The sequence below is a fragment of the Plasmodium vinckei genome (genome assembly GCF_900681995.1).
Source record: "Plasmodium vinckei vinckei genome assembly, chromosome: PVVCY_02".
Lineage (NCBI taxonomy): Eukaryota > Apicomplexa > Aconoidasida > Haemosporida > Plasmodiidae > Plasmodium > Plasmodium vinckei.
In genome coordinates this window covers 453,245-477,167 of record NC_051294.1, presented here as the reverse complement: position 1 = coordinate 477,167, position 23,923 = coordinate 453,245, and the positions used below count along the sequence as shown (strand labels likewise).

At 25.3% G+C, this 23,923-nt stretch overlaps 7 protein-coding genes across 7 annotated transcripts; 2 read left to right on the top strand and 5 right to left on the bottom strand.

Moving 5' to 3' along the window:
• Nucleotides 1-116: 116 nt before the first annotated feature.
• Nucleotides 117-2,456, bottom strand: PVVCY_0201330 (mRNA (N6-adenosine)-methyltransferase, putative; the record flags this gene model as incomplete). Its single annotated transcript, XM_008628079.1, has 1 exon — nucleotides 117-2,456. One exon carries the CDS (start codon nucleotides 2,454-2,456, stop codon nucleotides 117-119), a length of 2,340 nt encoding a protein of 779 aa, XP_008626301.1.
• A 1,080-nt stretch (nucleotides 2,457-3,536) lies between these two features.
• PVVCY_0201320 (ribosome biogenesis protein BRX1 homolog, putative) lies at nucleotides 3,537-4,700 on the bottom strand (the record flags this gene model as incomplete). The annotated part of the gene is made up of 1 exon (XM_008628080.2): nucleotides 3,537-4,700. One exon carries the CDS (start codon nucleotides 4,698-4,700, stop codon nucleotides 3,537-3,539), a length of 1,164 nt encoding a protein of 387 aa, XP_008626302.2.
• Nucleotides 4,701-5,947: 1,247 nt separating this feature from the next.
• PVVCY_0201310 (60S ribosomal export protein NMD3, putative) lies at nucleotides 5,948-8,425 on the top strand (the record flags this gene model as incomplete). Its single annotated transcript, XM_008628081.1, has 1 exon — nucleotides 5,948-8,425. The coding sequence occupies one exon, from the start codon at nucleotides 5,948-5,950 to the stop codon at nucleotides 8,423-8,425; it is 2,478 nt and encodes an 825-aa protein (XP_008626303.1).
• A 627-nt stretch (nucleotides 8,426-9,052) lies between these two features.
• On the bottom strand, nucleotides 9,053-9,961 carry PVVCY_0201300 (1-cys peroxiredoxin, putative; the record flags this gene model as incomplete). Its single annotated transcript, XM_008628082.1, has 2 exons — nucleotides 9,053-9,583; nucleotides 9,755-9,961. 2 exons carry the CDS (start codon nucleotides 9,959-9,961, stop codon nucleotides 9,053-9,055), a joined length of 738 nt encoding a protein of 245 aa, XP_008626304.1.
• A 1,228-nt stretch (nucleotides 9,962-11,189) lies between these two features.
• On the bottom strand, nucleotides 11,190-18,296 carry PVVCY_0201290 (conserved Plasmodium protein, unknown function; the record flags this gene model as incomplete). Its single annotated transcript, XM_008628083.1, has 1 exon — nucleotides 11,190-18,296. One exon carries the CDS (start codon nucleotides 18,294-18,296, stop codon nucleotides 11,190-11,192), a length of 7,107 nt encoding a protein of 2,368 aa, XP_008626305.1.
• Nucleotides 18,297-19,613: 1,317 nt separating this feature from the next.
• Nucleotides 19,614-20,653, bottom strand: PVVCY_0201280 (signal recognition particle subunit SRP9, putative; the record flags this gene model as incomplete). Its single annotated transcript, XM_037634551.1, has 6 exons — nucleotides 19,614-19,654; nucleotides 19,786-19,906; nucleotides 20,067-20,135; nucleotides 20,229-20,299; nucleotides 20,540-20,546; nucleotides 20,651-20,653. The coding sequence occupies 6 exons, from the start codon at nucleotides 20,651-20,653 to the stop codon at nucleotides 19,614-19,616; spliced, it is 312 nt and encodes a 103-aa protein (XP_037490067.1).
• A 675-nt stretch (nucleotides 20,654-21,328) lies between these two features.
• On the top strand, nucleotides 21,329-23,851 carry PVVCY_0201270 (RNA-binding protein, putative; the record flags this gene model as incomplete). The annotated part of the gene is made up of 8 exons (XM_008628085.1): nucleotides 21,329-22,444; nucleotides 22,686-22,739; nucleotides 22,836-22,880; nucleotides 23,026-23,091; nucleotides 23,238-23,330; nucleotides 23,420-23,477; nucleotides 23,575-23,627; nucleotides 23,798-23,851. The coding sequence occupies 8 exons, from the start codon at nucleotides 21,329-21,331 to the stop codon at nucleotides 23,849-23,851; spliced, it is 1,539 nt and encodes a 512-aa protein (XP_008626307.1).
• Nucleotides 23,852-23,923: the final 72 nt, after the last annotated feature.

The following is a 23,923-nucleotide window of genomic DNA, read 5'->3' as shown; positions in this document are numbered from 1 at the left end:
AATTAACCTTTTGTTTAAAAAAAAATAACGTATGGATGTGGGCAATCATACACATTGTAGAATTGGATCACTTCATCACTACGTATGTATTGATTTATCCACTAATGAATCATTCGTTACTCACACAAAGGCATATTCAATTTTGGTGCCACCTTGTTATATCGTTCTTTTACCTGAGGATGGTGCAACACAACACCGTTAAGCTGATTCCCTAGGGTTATCCAATTACGCCTAACATTATGAGGCCTTCCAAAGAGCTCTATTTTTAAGTTTTGGGGGCACATTCTCTCTATTAATTTATAAATTTCATCAGGTTTTCTAGATGTTTCTCTGACTTCAGATACAATAACATTGCAATCTATATTTCTATTAATCACTGGATTTCCTTTTATTCCTACTAAGCAATGTTCTTTTGAATGATTTATCCAATGCCCTGTTCTACCGGTTCTAATAATTCTTTGTAAATGATTTGTTTTAACCCACAGTATTTCTTCTACTCGTTTATATCCCCATATTTGTAAACATTCTCGAGCTAATTCCATTGCTCTCCCTGTAACCCATAAAAATATCATTCCTTCATCTTGTATTAGTTGTACAGGCAAATGCTTCATTTCATTATCTGTCATAGTACCATAAGGTAAGTCCATATGTATATCCCATGGCGGATCTGCCATTACTACACTAACATATTGATTAAATATGCTTAAATCAAAATTTCGCAAATCGCATCTTATCCATTGTGGTTCATATGTATGATTATCATCATATTTTATTGTATAAAAACTTTCTGTATTTTTGTAATTACTTTTTTTTTTACTAATTTGTTCTTTATTCATCTCACTCTTTTCATTCATTATCATTTTATCTTCCTTATCAACACAATAATGAACAAATTTGCATGTTTCAATATGTCTGCAAGTATCTAAATAAGAACAATCACCTAATGATATATCTGTGTGCTCGGATATTATTTTTTTAAAATGAATTTTATCACATTCTTTATTATGTTTTTGGCATGCTTTCCTTGTCAAATGTTGACATATTATTTTTACAGAATCATTTTTTTTTTGAAATTTCTTTATTCTCAACTCTTCAATTACTGTTGGTGCCTCTAAAATAGATAAAATGTTTGTTGTTTCTTCTTTTATCTTTTTTTCTTTTGCCGTAGGCTCATTTAGCAAATTTTCCAGGTAGTTTATTTTACTTCCCCCTTCGATATGTACATTCCCACTGATAATATTATTATTGATATGCATCATTTCGCTTCCTGTATTTGGATATTGTTCTGGTAAATATTGTTGTGCTCCAAAACTTTTAGTATTATCATTTTCTGCAGTTAAAGAATTATATGAGGCTTCCCTTTGCCCCAACATATTGTTGTTATTATAACCATCCATATTACTATTATTAATATTGTATTCATTTGAATTATTTCCTAATCTATATATTTCATCTTTTTCCATTCTAGCCATATTTTTTGAAAAATTGGGGTTCATCATAGAATTATTAGTAGTGCTAAATTTGTACATATATCTAAGAAGCAGCTTTTTGATATTATTTATATATACAGTTTTTATAATAATATTTATTCCGACGTTTTCTATATCTATGCACGAACCTTCTAGTTTTATTTCCTTATATTTTTCGCACACCACATCTGATGCGCTCCTTTTTCCATAATCATGTTTTTCGCTACTTCTATTTTTGGTCAAGTGAACTAAAACATTATTTAAAATATTTATTTTTAAAAATTTTATATTTTTACGGTTTCTAGATTTTATTTCTCTCAAAATTTCCACAGATGTAATGGATACTTTCTTCACATTATTTGGCTTCCCTCCATCCATTTCGCTCATTTCTAGCAAAATTTTACACGTAAATAATAACAAAATCGAACTATCGTATATTTCGATGTTTTTTAAATTTGGAATATCTTTTAATGGGTCCTTATATCTTGCATCTAATTGAGCATCTGAAACATTGTTTGACCCTCTATAATTCTGGGTAGATAATCTATTATCATTTTTATTCATATTAGACGGTGGCTTCATTCCAAGATTATCATTACGAGAGTATTTATTTTCTCTAATACTTAATGGTGAATCGTCTCGATTCGCGTTGCTATACGAATTATTTTCATTTCTATCATGGTGAGTACTGTGTTTTGTTTTATTTTTTTCTATTCTGTTCAAACTATCATAATTCTTACTATTATTCCCACCCGATTCATTCGTTTTTATGCTCTTATTCTGTTCATAATCTCTTTTGTTATTTTCATAATATTTTTGTCTTTCCTCATGTTTTCGTTTGTTATCTTTTTGTGAATCATTTTTGTTTTCACCAATTTTTTCCTTAGATCGACCATCTTTTTTATCTTCTAAATTGCTGTCAATTATGTTTATGCTTTCGAGCAGCTCCCTTTTTCTCTTAAGATATTTTTCTCTAGCTAAGGACATTTTTTTCCTTGGTATATAACTTGACAAATGCAGCAAAATATATCAATAAACATATATATGCTTACGAATTTATATAAATATATGTATGTATATATTTATTCATATAATTCACAATTTTGCTATACCACTAAGCAAAATGTTTCAAATAATGCATTTTTATGATTTAAATTTTCATCTTTTATATTCTTATCTTTTTCCTTTTCTATCTAGTAATATTTTTATACGCAAATTATTTCAGAAGCATATAATTTATATAATATTGCTCTGTTTTGTATCACTATATTATTTCTCTTAAACATAACAAAAAATAGCGCTATTTTTAATAAAAAAATATAAAATAAAAAGCTTAGCGAAAGGAAAAATTTGAAAAATGAAAACGCGCATGTATGTTATATACAATGCTATTGAAATATTTGTATTTTTTTATCCAGTTTAGCCTTATATTTTTTTATTTGAATAATGCAGCGTACCTCACAGACGTATATAAAAAATTATATATTTTGTAGTGAGTTTCCTATAAATATTTTTGTGAACAAAATACGTTCCATCCTATTATCATTTTATCTATTTTACGTTTTTTTTTTAACATTATAAATATTTTTTTATTTGTATTTTCCTATTGATCGCTATATTTCGTATAGCATAATGTTTTTTTCGTTTTTTAAATTGGCAATTTGATTTTTATCAATTTTATGTTGCAATTGAAATTTGTTTTAATAGCATGCCTATTATCTAGCCACGTTTACAAATATAAAAAGTTGTATATATATAAGGATTATTTTTAATACGCAAAATGCATATATAAATACAATTATATTTATGCGATAAAGAAAAGTATAACCAAATTACATCATTATTTTTATTTTAAAAAAAAGTCAAGTTTTTTTATGGTGTCAAAAAACACGAAAAAATATTGTACATGTTACATACATAGTTCAACACATATTTGCATAAATTCAAAAAAAATAAATAAAAAAATTTCTATAAAAAATAAAATGAGATAAAATGCTCTGTTTCTACAGAGTCATTAATACAAATACAAGCACACGTGTACAGATCGATGAACGCATATTTGATATGTTAAAAATCGATGTCTGTTTTTATTGGGGTGTGAATGAGCTTAACTCTCTTCATATATGATTTCTTTTTTTCAATACTAGTAATTTTTTTTTTAATATTTTGTTTCATTTTTTTCTGTTTTGGTGTTTCACTATTTTTATATTTCAAATTTTCATAAATAATATCTCCTTTAAAAAATTTGTCAAAAATTTTTATAATATGTAATGTAAATTGTGGGCCTATCTCCACTAGTTTTTGCTTATTAATATTATTCGAGTCAGCTAATGTTGTCGGTAGAATTTGATAATGACGAAAATATATTAAATCATTTATATAATAAAAATTATAACAATGATCATAAAATGGTTTACTTAGTGGATGATATTTAGGTGTTCCAAATATATGTATAAACATTTCTTTTATTAATTTTAAATGGTCGAATTCATCAAATTGCTTGCTAAATATTAAAAGTGGACGAGAATATAATAAGCAATTTCCTGGGAATGATAAACTGTGTAATGGTATATAATCTAATATTTCAAAGTATAATGATGGGCCAATCTTATTTTTACATATCCATAAACAATGACGATTTCTTTTTATATCAAAAAATATTAAATTAGTACAATTACTATTATAACATACATTACTTAAATCTGATTTTTTCCCTTTTTTACTCCATTTACTCTCCATTTTATGATGAGGTAATAATAGTTTTAAATTGTCAATAAATGATTGACAGTTTTTCTTTTTTAATGGTGATCTTACGATTAGGACCTTTTGCCTCATTGTCCATAATCTGTTTTTTTTTATATATGTTGCGTCTTTTAGTAGATATGGGTCTTCTCCTTCGTCTTCTTCTTCGTTATTTTCTTCCTCCTCATCTTCTTCTTCCTCCTCATTTTCTTCTTCCTCTTCATCTTCCTCTTCATCTTCCTCTTCCTCTTCATCTTCCTCTTCCTCTTCATCTTCCTCTTCACCTTCCTCTTCCTCATCTTCCCCTTCCTCGATTAAGGACATTTTCTTTGGTTCTGGTAAATCATCGTTGCTTGCGTGGTCTTTCCTTTTTTTCTCTAAAGTCAAATCATTGGAAGATTCATCTTCTTTTTCCATTTCATCCTCTACTTCTACATTTGTCTCCTTTATATATTCAGTTTCATCATTTATATCATTTTGTTCATCCATTATATTTGATCTTATTTTATATAATATATAATTAGCATTACTTGGTCAATTTTACCATTACATGCATATACATACGAGTTGTTTTTAAAATATTTATGTTAAAATGTGTCAGAAAATTAATTCAGTTCTTTCTTTTATTCACATTATAAAATTATTGCCATTAATACAAATTTTACTGCATACATTACCAAAATCTTAAAATTTATCAGTTTAAACAAAATTACGTAATTATTTAAATAGTGAAAAATATGGGGTAATATATCCAAAAAATAAAAATAACAATAATATGAATTAAAATAATAACATCACAAATCTATAAACCTGCTAAAATCCCAATAAGTTTTTTTTCTGAGTAAATTGATCTACCAAATTTGGGAAATTCTCATAAAAAAAATAAAACGGTTATGAGACTTCAAAATGTAGAAATAATTATAAAGTATAAAAAAAAATAAAATCCAAATTAATTGTTATAAAAAATGAATTTTATTTATGGGGAATTTCATGTTTTTGCAGGAATTATTATGTAGGCTTAAAAAATACGCGTAATGTTCATTAATATTATATATATATGTATGCATAATATATTGATGGTGAATTATGCATATGTATACATATTTTATATAGTAAGATCAAAATCACAATTGGAAAAAAACCGACAAAAACTATATATTTTAATGGGGAATTTTTTTTAGAATTATATAATATATACAAATGATTGTATGAGTAAAAAATGGTAAAAATAACTGAATTTTAAATAAAATTTATAAATATTTCAATCAATTTAGCATACTAAAAATATATACTGTATAATATTGAAAATATTTATACCGTAAAAAAATAAAAATATATATAAATGATTGGAAAAAAATAAAACATATTTTTTTATATTTTATATATGCATTTTTTTTGATTTAAAGTTGTTAATGAAAATAGTACGAATTAAGCAAGAAATTCATCAAATTTAAAGAACCAAACAAATATGTTATAAATTATAAAATACGCTACATCAAAAAAAAACATAAAAGGTATAAAATATATTTAAGGGAAAAAACAACAATCAATTTTTACTTTACAAACAAAACAAAGCCTTATAAAAAAATGTATATTTTCTCATAACTGTTGAGATAATCTGTAAAATACAAGGCATTATTTGTTGGCAGAATCGCCACTCTGTATATATATACATACGTAAATATTCATATATATACATATCCTATGTCCCTTTCAACACCTCTACATTCGCAAAAATGGCCCAAATAAAAAAAGAAGAAGATTTTCTCAAAAATGGTAATAGTGTCGAAACGAATAATACGGACGAATGTAATAAAGAAGTAAAAGAAGTAGAAAAGGTAGAAGAAATGAAAGAAACATCAATAAAAAAAAAAACTGTTAAAATGGTGAGTTTTCTTCTCGACGGAAATGTAAAGGAAGAGGATCTTTCCGGCAATAATTTCCTATCGAAAGTATTCCAAAAAAATAATACTAATGGTTTTGAAAGCAGTCCTGAAAAAAAAATCGAATTCAAAGATAATATCAACTCATTTAAATATGCCACTATATCTAATAACAGTAATGAAAAAGAAAAGGTTCCTTTAACATATGATAAACCAAAAGCTGATATAATGTATGATTATAAAGATTGCAAAAAGGATTCTCCTTACGAAATATATGATAAAAGAGAATATGAAGAAAATGATCAAAAAATAAAAATTTCAAAATGTCTTAATGTGAAGGAAATAAAAAGTATACTATCGGTAAACGGACAAATAAATAGTTTAAAAAATGGGGGTATTTATAAAGATAGCGATAGTAGTACTAATGAAGGAACTGATGCTGATGGACAATGGGGTGACCAAAGTAAATCCGCAGATGAGGAAACAAGCAATAATGAACGAATTAATTTTGAACATTCATATAATGAAAGTCTAAAAAACTACAAGTCATCATCATTTGTAGATATGCTGAACACACTCCAGCAAAACAAACAAAGTCACACAAATCATGTTGAGACTTCTATCCAATTGCATCAAATCAAAAACGAAGAACAAAATATAATTAATCCATCAACGAATTATCAAGATAAAGATTTTTCAAACAAAATCGAACAAACGAGTCGTCGAATAGTCCAGTGTATCCTTTGTGGAGATAATATAATGTCAAATAATTCGAAAATGTGTAATAATTGTTTATTGCAAAGTATTGAAAACAATAGTATGAATATAAACAAAGATACTTATCTAATTTACTATTGCAGAGAATGTAAAAGGTATTTGCATAATAAGTGGGTATTGTGCGAATTAGAGAGTAAAGAATTATTAGCCTTATGCTTGAAAAAAGTACCAAAATTAAAAAAATTAAAAATTTTAGATTCGAAATTTTTATATACAGAACCTCATAGTAAAAGAATTAAAATACACTTAACTGTTCAAGAAGAACTAATAAATAATTTTGTTAGTGAAATGGAATTTATATTACATTATGTTATTAAATATACACAATGTGATGATTGCAAAAAAAAATATACACCCTATACATATAATACATGCGTATCAGTCAGGCAAAAAGTAGATCATAAAAAAACATTATTGTTTTTAGAAAGCTTACTATTAAAATCTCAAATGAATGAAAATATAATTAATATTGTTTCAAATCCTGATGGTTTAGATTTCCATTTCTTATCAAGAACAGATGGCTTAAAATTTTGTGATTTTATTTTAAGTAAAACTATGGCAAAATGTAAAAATTCAAAACATTTAATAAATCATGATGCAAATAATAATACTTATAATTATATATATACATTTTCTATTGATATATGCCCTATTTGTAAACATGATCTTATATTTTTTCCCAAAAATTTTGCTATCAAATATGGAATTAAAAGTACATTCTATCTATGTGTGCACGTATCTATTTATATCATATTAGTTGATCCATTTGGAACAACAAATAATGTATATATCTCACAAGAAAGATATAATAAATACCCATTCTTATCACTACTCAATAAGAGTGATGCAAAATCCTTTTTAGTATTAAACGTCGAACATATTAGCTCTGAAGAAAATTCTAAAAAAACAAATACTAAAAAAGAAAACAATATCAAAAAGCACAAAAAGAAACGCCGCAATCGAGACAATAATGATAGTAGCGATATGGAAGAATTCACCAATGATGGTTTTAATGAAAATATAAACAAACTTAAACGAAAAACAAAAGGCATTGAAGATTCGGAACCAAATTATAGCGAATTGCATAAAGTAATTGAATATGCATCTTCGGATGATCAGGCATACAATATGAGCATTTGCCAAAGTAGTTTAGCTGGTACAAAAAGCTGTAAATCATCTACAAGAAAAGTAAAATTAGAAAAACTTTCATATGCATTTGTTGAGTTATATGACGAGTCTAATGGATCTACTATATTAACAAAAGCATGTAATGCAAGACATTTACTTCCAGGAGATTATGTCAATGCTTACGATTTAAGAAAACACTCATTTGATCATGATATAAATTTATATCTCGAAGAAAATGATAATTATAATATTATTATTATAGATAAAGTTAGAACAAAAGAAATAAAAAAGATAGAAGATGAATTACAAGTCCAAAACAATAATATTGAAACATTGAAAAATGTTAATGATGATGAGGATATATTCAATAGAATTGTTCATAACAACTGTTTGGGTTTAGAAAATTTAAAACTTACTTCATCCTGAACATCACATGAATGCATAAATGTGTCAAACTAAGCCTCATTTGAATGGCGCGTTCAACGATTCAACACTTGTTTACTTATACAATTTTTATAGTCTTATCAATTTTATTTGTTTATTTATACATTTATTATTTTATTTTCATACATTTGTTATATATTTTTTAATTTCCAAACGAATTTATAAAATTCTTGAAATGTGCCATTCGCCTTATGGCAAGCACACCGCATACTTAACTAAACTCATATTTATAACCTGCATATATCAACCTTTAAAAATATAAAGGAATTGAAATGAAATAAATAAGATCAATCCAATTAAAAAGTCATTGACCGTGATTTGGGAGTAAAATAAAAAATAAATGCACATTGTGCATGCTATCCAGAATTTAATAAAATGAACAAATAAAGCAAAGTTTAATAAGTTTAATAAAAATATATAAAACTGTGTAAAAATTACGTAAAAAGTATTTGTAAATATTCAAATGAAGGTAAAAGACAAATGTGAGCACACCTTTTGTGTGTATTACAAGAGAAAAATATATTCTCAAAAAAAAAAAATTTACAAAAAAGGGATATGAAAAATATTTTTTTCATAATATTGATTAACTTGTTTACATATTTAATAAAATCAAATTTTATTATGCTTTAAAAATTCTTTAACATGATTAGCAGATGATATATCATATGGATCTGTTTGGATATTATGCTGCTTCTCATTTTCTTGAAAAATTTTAATTAATATATTATTTTCAACTATGGCAACATATCTCCATGGTCTCATTCCCATAAAATAATTCGATTTATCTACAAGCATATTCATGCTTTCAGTAAATGAACTATTACCATCACTTATATATTTTATCTTCTTTATACCCATATCTTTAAACCAACTTTTTAATACATATATATCATTATTAGTTATACAATATATATCATCAAATTTGTTTTCTCTAATAAAATTATCATATTCTTTCTCATACTCTGGAATCATTTTTGATGTGCATAGAGGCGTAAAAGCGCCTGGCAAACTTATCAGTAAAATTCTTTTACTTTTAAATAGTTCATGGGTATCAATCGATTTGAAAGGGGATTTATCATCAGGGCTATTCTTTTCCTCTTCTCCAAAACTGTTAGCATATCCAATGTTCCCAGCATCAACCTATTAAAAAAAAATATTGGATGTATATAATTTCTACAATATTATTAAAATTCTATTGATATTTCTATACATTTTTTACATAATGAAATTGTTCAGAACAAATTCGATAATTCAACAAAATTAATGTATAAAACAAATAGGTTTAATCTCAGTTCGAGTTTTTTTCTTTACCATAACTTTTACATTTGGAATTAAGTCATTTTCTTTAATATCATTTGCCAAGTCTATACTTTTTGATTCCCCTAATTTGTGCGAAAATCGGCTATTGAAGTTCCATCTTTTGGATACAAATTTTAATGGCTTATTATGTGCTAAATTTTTAAAACATAAATAAACATTTAATAAAATGGGGAAAATTAAAAGTATTATTTTTTTCATTTTTCTTCACGATGTTATCCAAAGTAAACTCATGTAATAATACTAAACAAAATCAAATTCTTAAGGGATGATAAAGTCTGCCCGATTTTGTTCCCTCTTTATATATTTTTTTTCAATCTAACATTCATATAGATTCATTACTTATTTCATAAATAATGCGCTAAAACCAACGCATATGAATATTCAAAATAAATATGTTAAAAAATATTATATGAAATTTTTTTTTCGCTCCCTTGTTATCTATAAAACATATCATGAATAAATCAATATATACAAGCATAAAAATAAAAAAGGAACGAAACATTCTATCATTTCAAATACTTTTTATTAATATCATTTTTTTTTAGTATCATCTTTTTCCATTTAAAACATAAAATGATAGAAAAAAAATACAAACAGATGCAAAGGTATTTACTATGATTGAACTTAAGATACATAAATTTATTTTTCATAATATTTCCCCCTCTCTTTAGCAATAATAAATTATTCTTATATGCAAAGGATAATAATAGAATTAACCAAAAAAATTAAAAAATAAATGAACTTTAAGGGAATCTATGTTCAAAAATATAATCATTTATCTGTTTAGCTTTTTCTATATTTTCGAAAAATGTTGCCTATTTGTTTTTATTTACCTCCACTTGTTTATGGGCATATTAAAACATACTTCCAATAATGCACAGCTTGCTTCTATTTTAAATTAACAAATGTGTTTGTTACTAAATTTTTAAAAATATGTTTTATCACAATATGCGATAACTACCAAGAATATGAGAATAAAAAAAAATAAAACGAAAGAAAAAAGTATGTACAACAAAATACAACAGAATTATATTGTGTAGAATGAAAAATAGAAAACAATTGCGCATCAAAGTTTAAAAAAAAAGCCATACATATGGGGGAACATATACATATGTATAGGCCCATCATAACGTAGCGCAAATTGGAAACAAATCCATTTCTCATTCATGAAAAAAATTCAAAAAAAATGAAACGAAAACGAAAAGGGATTCGTTAGACCCGTTTATCAAATTACAAGTGCGTGCCCTCAAACAAAATACATTATGAGCTCATTCAGTCATATTCATATATGGGGATAGGAAAGAAAAATCTTGCATATTATATAAGTGCATATTTGTACATGTAAAATAAAAATGTATTGGGATAAAAGCAGATACGCATAAATAGGTATATGTACCATTCCGTTCGTTGTTCTTCTTATGTTACACTAAACTTCCAGAACTGTTCCAAATACCTTAATTGTATTTATACCTCCATCTGGGTATATATTAAGTCGTAAATGAGAAGAAGGTAATAAATTGGAAGATTCATCATTAAAATCTGCTGGATTAATCGTAAAATAATTTATATGATTTCCTTTAATATATGATAAAGGTAGCAATTCTTTCCATTCAATATTGTGTATATTATCACTAAAATATTTCATCTGTTTTGATTTTTCTTCACCATGAATATCACTAATATAACAATGATCTATAGAAACACATAAAGGAAAATTATACTCATAAAAAATTGTATTAATTTCTATATATTTAACGTTAGCAATATAACTTAATTTTATTATACAATAATTATTATTATAAAAAATTGATGATATATTATTTAGTTGTAAATTATCAACATATCTTAAAGGCCTATTTATTAGTCTTCTTGTTTGCCATCCCATTACATATTTTGAATTTTGATCTATTAATATATTATCAGATTTTCCATAAAATTCGTCAGTAGTATATACAACATTAGACCCATCAAGTATATTTGAAACATTTATTATTTTTTTATAATTTTTTTGTTTTACATTTTTACTTATTTTTATTTCGCCATATACTCTCAATTTATTTATTCCGCCATCAGGTAATAAACATACTATTAAATGTGTAAATATTTTATTGCATGTATTTATATTAAAACAATTATGATTATAATTTTTAAATCCTGGATTCATTCTTTCATCTTCTAATATTGATACCCATTGATATTTTTTATGTAATGTATTATATATCCTTTTTTCTACTGAATAATCATTGTCTAAATAAAGTGTATTACAGCTATACCCATCTAATATATCATTGTAAAGTTCATCATCATCACTATCTTCGATTTTTCCTTTATAAAAATCATTACTTGCTTGATCAACACATTTATGAACTGATTCACTAGAATACTCTCCATTTAATTCGTTAGTATTTTGGGCGTTATTCGACACTTTTTTTACCAATGCTTTGTTATGTATATCTGGGTATTTACTAGCTATTTCCCGAGTGACATCTATTAATGTGTACAATTTATTTTCTATACATCTATACTCATTTCCATTGGCTACAAAAGATGTAGGCTTCATGTTACCATCATTTAATTGTTTTAAACTTTCATTATATTTTATTATTTCTACATAATTTTCATATTCTTCACTTGACTTATCAGTAGGATCAATTAATATGGGTTCATAAAAATATTTATTTCTTTGAAAATATCTTTTCCCATTTATCATTATTTCTATTTCTTCCTTTGATCTAGATAAATTATTCTCTGATCCTTTATCTGACCAACGGCTACCTCTTTCATTACTTAAGCTTCTTTTCTTATGTTTCACATCCTGGCGACGTTCTCGTTTTCCTTCTCCATCACTGAATGGGTTATTTCTATCCATTGACATATCATTTATTCCATTCTTTTCTTTCTCTTTATAATACGAAAAAGTATCATCATCACAACTACCGTTTTTAGCATCGTTGGAGGTATTTCGTCGTATTCCATTAGCTCTTCTTTTATCTCTTTTTATTTTATTTTCTATTTTTATTTTCTCCACATACTTCGAAAATGCTTCAGAACTCATCAAATCATCATCCTCAATATATGCCCCTTCTATAGAAACATATGGAGCATAATTTCCTAAAAAATTATTTGTATCGATGTCTATGCCTTTAATTAAAGTGGGCTTGCACAATTTCACAATGCAAAAGTCGAAATATTTCTTTATCCTTCTTTTGGTTAACCATCCTGGGCATTCTCTGGATTTTGGAACTTCTTCAAATTGACTAAATTCATTGCTTTCTTCATTTTTCCCAATACTAAAATCGCTTTTTTCATCAAAGTTATAATCATCACATTTTTGAGATGCATTATAATACGAATGGCTATTTTTTTTTTCTTTTTCGCCAGTCTTGGGATTTCCATGAGCATTCCCTTTTCCCACGTTGCTTTTTAATTTATCATCCAAAACATTATATAAATCATTAGAACAAAATTCATAATACCCTCTTTCCACATTTGAATGAAATGGTTTATCTTTTAAAATGTTTTCACATTTTCCATATGTTTCATCTGTAACATATATAATTTCAGATCCTAATATAATAGAACAGCAATTAACAAAATTAAATAATGTTGGAATTTCGTCTAACATAGAAGATGCATTTGATTGTTTTAAAGCATATTTGCTCCTTTTAGAAACTATTGTTTGACTGCTGGTTCGCGTTTCATTGATACTTGAGTAAAATTCCACCTTTGAGCATTCGCTGCGCCTGTAAGATAGGCTGCTATTTAAATTGTTCATACTGTTTAAATTGTTCGGATTACTCATATTTTCTAGACTATTTAGATTATTCGGATTGCTCATATTCTCCATACTGTTTAGATTGTTTGTGTTGCTCATATTTTCAAGACTGTTCAAATTTTCCATCATGTTCACACTATTATCATCATTGATACTGTTAATATTTTCTGCATTATTTGACATTGATTTTTTTTTTTTTTTTTCACATCTCTCCATACCATCAAAAAAATCCCCACTGTTACTATGGTTATCGTATTCTATTCTATTCTTAGTATTATATGTTAAAATTCTTTCTTCATGGTTACTTTTTCGCTTTTTTTTGTTATTCATATGCATCTTATCTTTTTCATCTACATTATTATTATGTTCCATATATTTTTCATCACAGCTTCTCTCTCCATTATCACATTCGATTCGATTCTTTTCATTATATCCTTGGCGTTTAATATAATCCAAATAATAATCATCGCTTATGCTGCTTTTCATATCAAAATTTTGCATCATTTTATTTTGGTTCTCTAGATTATCTCTATTTAAAAGGGTTCCAGTGTTATCTGTGGATTTTCTTTTTTCCATAATATAACTAGAATTGTTACTAGGATAATCTATTAAATGCTTTTTTTCGTCATCTACATAGTCCTCATTAATGTTTCCGTTTTTATCTCCACTTCTGTACATCATATCTCTTTCCAAATTAGATTCATTTGTGTTATTAAATAGATTGTTTTTATATATCAAAAACTTATTATCTATATATTTAGACAACTTACTTTTTCCATGTAAATTATTCGTTTTATTGTTTTCATTTTCATTAAAGTCAGTTCTGTCGTTTACCCTTTCATTTTCTGTTTTTTCTTCATAATTGTTAACTTTATTTCTCTCAAAAAGTTTATAATAATGATTTCCTCCTCTTTTTATATAGTCACTATATGTATAATTTGTTGAATTTTTTTCATCGTGTTTTAATATTTCTTCATTATGGCCTTGGCCTTCGGATCTTCTAACGATTTGATTGCTCAATACATTTCGTCGATCAATTATATTATTTTGAACCCTTTTTGAAATATTCTCTTTTTCTGTTTCCACATCATAAAATTGGTCTGCATCTCCATCCGTACCAAAGTTATCTGTATATTCTCCATTTTCATCATTACAATTGTTTGACATATTTCTATACGCTTCCATTTCGATTGAACTTTTGGTAATATCATGAGATCCTTTGTTCGATATATATTCTTTATTCATATTATATTTATTTGAGCTGTCTTGAAAATTTTCCCTTTGCCCATTTTCACAATAGCTAATTTCATCTATCCTTTCTTTTCCCATAAAAGAAATACCACTTCTCGAATTTAAAGACATTTTTTTGCTTTGATTCATTATATCACTTTTATAATAGCTACTTTCACTAGTTCTATTATTAAAATTTGGTTTAGATAAAATACGAGGTGAAGCATTTTCTTCGTATCTTTTAAGTAATGAATCTTCATCATTTTCTAATCCCATATCAAACATATCCTTAATATTGTTCCCATTTTTTTTTAAATGAAATCTATTTTCCATTTCTTCAGATTCATTTATAATAGATTTATCATTGTTTAAAGATCCCCCATATTTATTATCGTTTTCGTCATTTATTTCTTCTATATATTCATGCATTTGATGCCCTTCTTTTCTAGTTATTTTATTTTCTTCTTTCTCATTTTCATCTCTTTTATCTTCGACTCCTTTATTTATTTCATTTTCCCCTTCTAATGCATATATTTGTGTATCTTCGTCTTCTACCACTTTTTTTTCTGCAGTATCGTGATTTTCTCCTTCTAATGCTTTCCCTTCCTCACTCCATCCTGCACAACTACTTTCATTCAAAATGTTGCTAGACTCGTTAAGATTATTTTTCAAACTTGATTCATAATTAGATCCAAACAATTCCTTCATTATCAAATTTTTGTTTACAAGTTTGTTGTTTTTTTTAGTGTTTGCATCATTTGATATTCTGCTGTATATATTTGCCATATTCGGGTTATAAGAATCATTAGAACTATGCAAAAAATTACTATTACCTTCGTTTTTATTGTTTAATTCATTCGTGTTAATTTCTAATTTATAATAATTATTCTTTTCTGGGTTATTCGAAACACGATCCTCATCATGATTTTCTCGATCATTTTCATCATTAGCTTCGTTTATTTTTTCGATAATTCTGGTTTTTTCTTCCTTATTTTTATAATCTTTTTCCATTTTATCATTTTGAAGCTCCCCTTCAAAATTGTTCTCACATGATGGCGTGACACAAGCATCAGAAAAACCAGGGTCAGCTTTTCGTGAACTTGAAACGGCATAGTAATTAGAATTTAAATAATCATCATCATAATCATTATTGTTATTTTCTTGGTCCTCTTTTATTTCCGTCTTTATGTATTTTGCCTTATTGTTATGGTCATTTGGTGTTTCATTATATTTTGATAGATCCTCATAAAATACTTTCCCTTTATCATTAGATAAATTACCATCATTTATTTTGGGTTTTTTATTTGATGACATATTAGAAAAATTTAACAATTTTGAAACATTATGTATATTAATATCTTCAATATTTTTATATCTTTCTTTCGTTTGGTCTTCACATACTTTTTCATGTTCATATGAAGTATGTTCATTACTTTTGTCTCCATATTTCGGAGCTGTAGAATTACTTTCAATATTATTATAACTTATTTTTTCATTTATATTTTCTGAATATTTTTTTCTGTCGATCTCATTACCACGTGTCCTATCACCAGCTCTTTTAAAATGCGAATTTCGTTCCATTTCATTATCTGAAATAGCTACAACATCACCATTATCACTATTTTTCTCCAGTCCTTGAAAATTATCTTTTTGATTATCTGTATTATAAAAATAAGGTTTTTCTTTTTTAACTTTACTCTCTCGAAAATTTTCAATATGTTTACTTTTCTCACTATAAAATTCAGACCCCATATTGCTAATACTTCTAATATTCTTGGGTCCGTCTTTTTTTTTATTTCCGTTTTCTAATTCATATTCCTTATTATTATTTGAGCTATAATTAGTTAGATTATCTACAAATGAGTCATCTAAATTTATTGGGTTTTCGACGCTTGATGTTTTTTTTTTTCGAATTATTATACTACTATATGTATTGCTATCATTATGAGACATTGGGATATTTAAGCTTATTTTTTCATTATCGGTGTTGTTATCTTTTTGATTGTTATGATTTCTTTGATTAATCTCATAATCATTTCTTCTTTTTTCTTCCTCATGATCATCACATCTTTCACTTTTTACTTTTCCTATATTGGAATAAATCGAATCAGTGCGACTATCTTTTCCATATATATTCTCATTTTTCGTAGTACTTCTGCCTTTATTTTCATAAATAGATATATTATATGAACCATAATCGGTATTTCGATTACTACTTCTAGTATCCATATTATATATACTATATTTTTCATTATATGTGTTCCTTTCCTTTTTTACTAATCCAGAATATATTTTCAGTTTATCTTGCTCACTTTTTGTACGTACTATGTTTTTCATCGGAAACGACTCATTTGATCCAGTTAATTTTAAGTTTTCTTTCATTTTAATTATCATTTCCTCTTGGTCCATATTTTGATATAGAGAGCCTCCCTTACTTTTGTAATATACACTAGTTTCTCCATTTATATCAGTATTATCACTAATACGTATACTGCTATGCTTGCCTTTTCCTGCGTCATTATTTTCTCGAAAATCATTTTGAGAACTTGTTCGACCACTGGTGCTGAACTTTGGTATATCATTACTCCCACTTTGTTTTAAAAGTGATAGAGTAGTTTTCCTTTGATCTTCATCCCCTTCTTTTCCCATCATATTATTCATTATTTTATTTTTGTAATTTTTATTTGTTGTCTCTTCATTTAAAACTGCCTTTTGTTTTTTATGAAAAATGTTATTATCATTATCCTCATAATTTGGGTTAAAATTTTTTACTATATTTTTAGGTCTTTCAAAATCATAGTAAGAATATTCTTTTGAACATTTGTCACTTGTTTTCTGAGATTTTTTGGAAATCTCATAATTCTTCACTTCCATTAAATTGGTGTTATAAAATGTGTTGTTATGAAAATTATTAATTTTTACTATGTCATTTTCTATGTTTTTATTCTGACCTTTGTTTAAAACATTTTCATTTTTATTCATATCACTTAGATTGGTATTTCGATGAGATGAATTATTTTGATTATTATTATTTCTATTATTACTAGCAATTATATTGTCACCAATTTGTGCAGTACTAGCTTTACTGGTTCCAGTAGAATTGCTTGCATTTTTGTTCTTTAACATTCCGCTATTTAAACTATTATTTTTTATATCCTTCGTGTCTTTTTTCCAATCCTTTTGAGTTTCGAAATTTGCAGTATTATTTCTGTTATTTGTTTTATTTTTTTGTGCATTCTTATCATTTTTTTTACTCAAAATAGCTATTTTTTCTATATTTCTTTCAATAAAATTTTTGGACATACTTAATTTTTTACTTAATGTGTTTCCCAAGCTACGTAAACCGGATTGCTTAGGAACACTCCCATTATTATTTGTATCATCATTATTTTGTTTTTTTTCACTAGAACTTTGAGTATTTAAACTTCCTGTTCTTCGAATTTTTTCGATTTTATCAATGTTCAAATTTTTATAAGGAAATTCTGGATTATTAATATACGCCCCACTTTCATTTTTGTCGTCAGACATTTTAATTCTTTATCTAACCACGAACTATTCGAATTATTCTGTATGCTTAGCACACATGTGTGAGCGCTTTTTATTTAACAGTTGTCAAACTATTTTACTTTATATTATATTTTTTTTTATTGTCTGCTGGTATATTCCCAACACATTTAAAAGAATTTAACTTTTATTTTCTTTTAATAATATAAAACAAAATATCACATGACTAATATATATATATTTTTTAACATGTTCTATTTATATATTTTATTTTTTCTTCTTTTTTTTGGGGAAGTGGATTTTGATCATGCTTCTGTATCACCCATTTTTTTAATATTATTATTATCCTTTTAAACTTTTCTTTTGGTTACAATTTTAAAATACCAAAAAAAATACGTTATATTTTATAGAGGCATAATATAACCAAAAAAGTTAACGTATGCTATGAATATATATATTAACTAATGTGTGAAAAAAAAATACATATTTAACAAAATTTGACATAAAAAATCAGTATTCTTGATAAGATAGACTGTAATTATTTTAAAAATACAAATTTTCTCTATATATGCTTATTATAAAAATAAATGTATTTCAAATATTTACACATGATTAACATGTGTGAAATGTAAAACGAATGAAACAATATATTGATTATTCTTTAACATATATTTAACAAAATAATATGAAACTTAATGAAAATGTGAATAAAAATAAAAAGTCAAATATGATCGCTTTTGTAAAAATATTTTAGCGTTTAATTAGTTACATTATAAACATATGTTTTTTATTTTTTCCTCATATGTATTTTAATGCAATCGACTTGTTCACACTCTTGTTTGCCTTATTTTCAGGCTATTTATTAATAATATCTATTTATGTTTGTATATTCTTTTTCTTAAATTGCATTAAATTAAAGTATTTCATTTTTTTATTTAATAATTATCCTAATTTTATTGCGCTTAATACACATATAAGGCTATTTTTCAGTATGCTAATTTTAAGTAAAAAATATGATGTAAGCTTTAATTTAAAATGTAAAAAAAATAATATAGTGGGAAATAAAAAAAAAATTGTATATATATATATATTTGCATTTGCAAAAAGAATATTTTTCATTTACTTTAATAATATTCAAATTTTCCATTACACACAAAAAAAAGTATTGATAAATGAAAAAAAGGGAGAAACAAATAAATAAAGTTATAAACTCAATTTATATAAAAATGAAAAAAAGAAAAATATATATTCTTAAAATAACTTTCATTTTTTTCTGACTATACAATAAAATTTATAAATTCCCCAGTAAGGGTACGAAATACATCTTTGCTTCCTCTTTTTCTACTTAACCTTTTTCATTTTTTGTTCAGTAGCTCCCTTATCTGTATTTTCAAAAATAAATAAGAAATGAAAATATTATTACTATTATTATTTTTTTCACATTTTTATATGTATTTTCATATATTTATCATATAATGTGTAAACCATCGATATGTATTTTATTGTCTCATACTACTCATTTTCAAGGGAAATGGCTCGTTTGGATTTTCACTGGTCCCCCATGTTAAGAAAAGGGAATTAAATTCTTCAATTCTTTTCATGTTTCCATTTTTACTTAACCTATACATTATGGTCTATATAAATTTTGGAATATCACAAAAAAAAAATACATGTATATGAGAGCTTAAAAAGGAGGGAAATCAATATGCACACATAATTATACAGAATTATTATGTATAATATCGATTTATATAATATATAATCATTTTTTTTATGGCTTGAAAAAAGTCTTACATTATTATTATCCGTGACCTTTAATATAATTTCATCAGTTGGTTTATGTAATTTTATAACATATCTTGTCTAAAATTTGAAAAAAACAAAAGTATAAATAAGTATACATTCGTAGATTTAATTTTGCAAGTATATTTTTTCACATATATGTAAATATAATACTTTATTTGGAGAATCCGAAATAATTTTCCTTGTTGCTTGGATAAAATCATTCCATGATATTGCATATACCACTGTAATAAAAAAAATATTTAAAGTTCAAAATATATTTTTAAAATACTATCTATTAATATTCATGCATATAACATAATATGATAATGGTATATTTAAAATGTCAATCAATAAAATAGTTTAATGGGTTTTGTATTTTCTTGTCTCTTTACAATGCATATGTGTGTGGTTTATTTTATTAACAGTTAAGGTATTTCTCTCTATACTTCTTTTTAAATATAGAATTTGCAACTATTTCATACTATCAATCTTTAAGCAAATGTTAAGCAGAGCATGAAACACACCTCGATATTTGCTTATATATGCATGTATCATATATAGAATGCCTCAACAAATTTATACGACTTCAATACCATCCCACATTTACTGCTAAACCCAAACTGTTTTTGTATTCATATAAATATTACATGTACATATATTTTTTATTTTTTTTCTATTACTTTTTATATAATTATGTTTATTCCAGTTCTTCTATATGATGGTTTGATGTTCTTCAATCTCTATTCATAAAGTTATAATTAATATTACTTTTTTAAAAATTATATATTTATATATATCTTCTAAAAATCCAAAAACGTGGTTTAAAAAAACTCTCTTTTCTCTGGTTTGAATTCTTACTTTTTTTTATTCCAATTATTTAAAAAAAAAAAAATATATTATTAATTATATCAGGATAAATTATGGCGATTTAGGAAATTTAAACTAATTTAACTATGTCAAACCAAACTAAACATGCTACAATAAATTATAACATATTGAGCTAAACTGTACTAAATTAATTAAACTATTTTATGTCGAAATTTTTTTCATATTTAAAAAAAAATGAAATGTATTATTTTCTATTTAAAATACAATACTAATTTGAGGCGTTTCACACAGGGAATTTTTTTTTAAAAAAAAATAGCAATATAAAGGCGAAATAAAAATTACCCAAACTATCAAGAGATGCATATATATATACATAATATAAATGTCAGAAATATTAAATTTTAAATTAAAAATGTATTTGTTAAAAATATAAATAAAAAAATATGGATAAAGAAAGAGATGAAGCAGAGTCTATGAATTTTGAGTCCACAGAAGAAGAAAAAAACGGAGCTACTAATTCAGCCCCTTTTAACGAACTAAATACAGAACAAAAAAAAGAAGAACAAGATGAATGGGTAATTTATGTTTGTAATAACTCTTATGGGCCTTATAATTTAGATCAAATAATAAATTTATGGAATACAAAGAGAATTAATATGATGACAACAATATTTAAAAAGGGTGAGAGTAATTGGAAATATGTATATAATGATGAAACTTTAGTAAAACACTTTCAAACAACACAATCAAATACGACAAATACTGTTAACACAGCCTCTAGTTACAATACTGAAAAAGACATTTCAAACAAAGATCTTTTAAACAAACAATTAAATAATAGCAATACTAATTCAGATCAAACACAAAATCATGTTAATCAATCTAACGAAAATAATTCTCACCAAAAAGATATACAATATAGTACGGATAATCTTAATGAAAATAATGATACCTATAATAATAATCTAAGTTATAATAACAATCCAGCTACCAATCTAACTAACGAAAACGAAGCAAATCAGGCAGACTTGGAAAAAATAAAAAAGAGAAATAAAAAAAAAAAATATTTAGAAAGGAAAAAAAAAAAAATTGAAGAAGGAATATGTGAAAGAAAAATAAAAAATAGCTCTGTATATATTTCTGGTCTTCCTAAAGATGTAACACAAGAAGAAATAAATAACGTTTTTAAAAAAGCTGGAATTATAAAAATCGATTCTGAAACTACAAAACCAAAAATAAAAATATATTATGATGAAAATAATAATGTAAAAGGTGATGCACTAGTTACTTATGTATACACGCAAAGTGTTGATATTGCAATTAAATATTTTGATAAATTCCATTTTAGACAAAATTGCGTGATAAATGTAGAAAAAGCACAATTTAATAAAAAAATAGAACATCATAAAATATCAAAAGAAGAAATATTAATTAAAAAAAAAAAAATACAAGCAGCGAAATATGAACAATACAGGTTACAAAACTGGGGAGAAGTTTATACTGGATCAAAAAAAAAAATTGTTATTTTTAGGAATGCATTTTCCTATGAAGATGCATTGGTAAGGATAAATGTCAAAAGATATTTCCATTTTAAACTCTCTATTTAAAGAATTACTGATTCATAAAAGTTTGAAATTGTATAGAATGTGTATTTATGTATGCTTGTAAAAAATAACTCTTTTAAGATAAAATAATACAATGATAAAGTATACACAGACAACCATACATATATATATGTGAGATGAGTAAACAAGTATGTACAATTTTATACAAATTATATATTTTTTTGTTCGAAAACAGAAATACGATGAAGGAGATCCATTCTATGATTTTATAAAAAATTTAATTGAAACAGTAATATTAAGAATAGCTACAAAATGTGCATATGTCATCCCATTTTAATAGATAATATTAATGTAATCTTATTTTTATACATAAAAAATTTTACAGGAAGTCAAGAAATATGCCCCTGTACACAAAGTTTACCCCATACCAGTACTATAAATACAAAATTATTCAAAAATATATCATATAATTTATAATTCATTAACTGTTTTATATTTGTGCACATATATTATATACATGCATGTACATAATACTAATTCAAATTGAATGTATTTTTATTTATACCCTACTTAAGAAACACCCACATGGAATTGTATGTGTCAAATTTAAAGGTATTGAAGAAGCTGAAATGATAATAGAGGTAAAATTCGATACTTAATTATCAAAAATTGATGTTATATTCAGATTTAAAACCGAAAAAAAAACACAAATAAAATAAGCTTAAATTTTTCTATAATTACGATGGTATAATATTAAAATGTGCATATACACTTTTATTTTTATCAGTATTTTAAGGATGTCGAATTAAATGATAAAAAGCTGGAAGTGTATTTCTACGATGGAAAACAAGATTTAAAAGCCCAGTGCCTTCCTCCTCAAGTATTATATATATCCATAATACGCCATATGTATATATAACACTTTTAAATTTCATTTTTAAAATAACTCCTCTTTAACCTCTCTTTCAGAATAAACAACATCATATACAAAATGTTTATGGAAACATATCCGACCCTCAAAATGCAGGTAATTACGATATTAATACTGTATATCCATACACCATGATAAATAGTGTGATTTCTTTTATTATTTATTTTATACACTTTTTATATTTTTTTTATAGCAGATGATAATCTCCCGCCAGTTTTGCTAAATAATAATTTGCAGTCATTTCACGTAAACATTAAAAAATTCTTAAAAAAATTAAAAGAGTTTAATACGTATATTTGCACATATGTACTTCCATATACGCATTTATACGATACAAAAAATCATGCACAATTTATTATTATTGAAAAAATATATCCATTCTATTTTATACTATTTTGAATTGTTCTTATTTATAGGATTGGATTGATAACCAAAGTGAAGATGAGGAACACGAAATAATGGTGGAGTAACGACCATCCCTTTTTTCTGTGCTACATGTATATGTTTTGAATGTTTTTTTGCATTTCTTTTATTAAATTTAT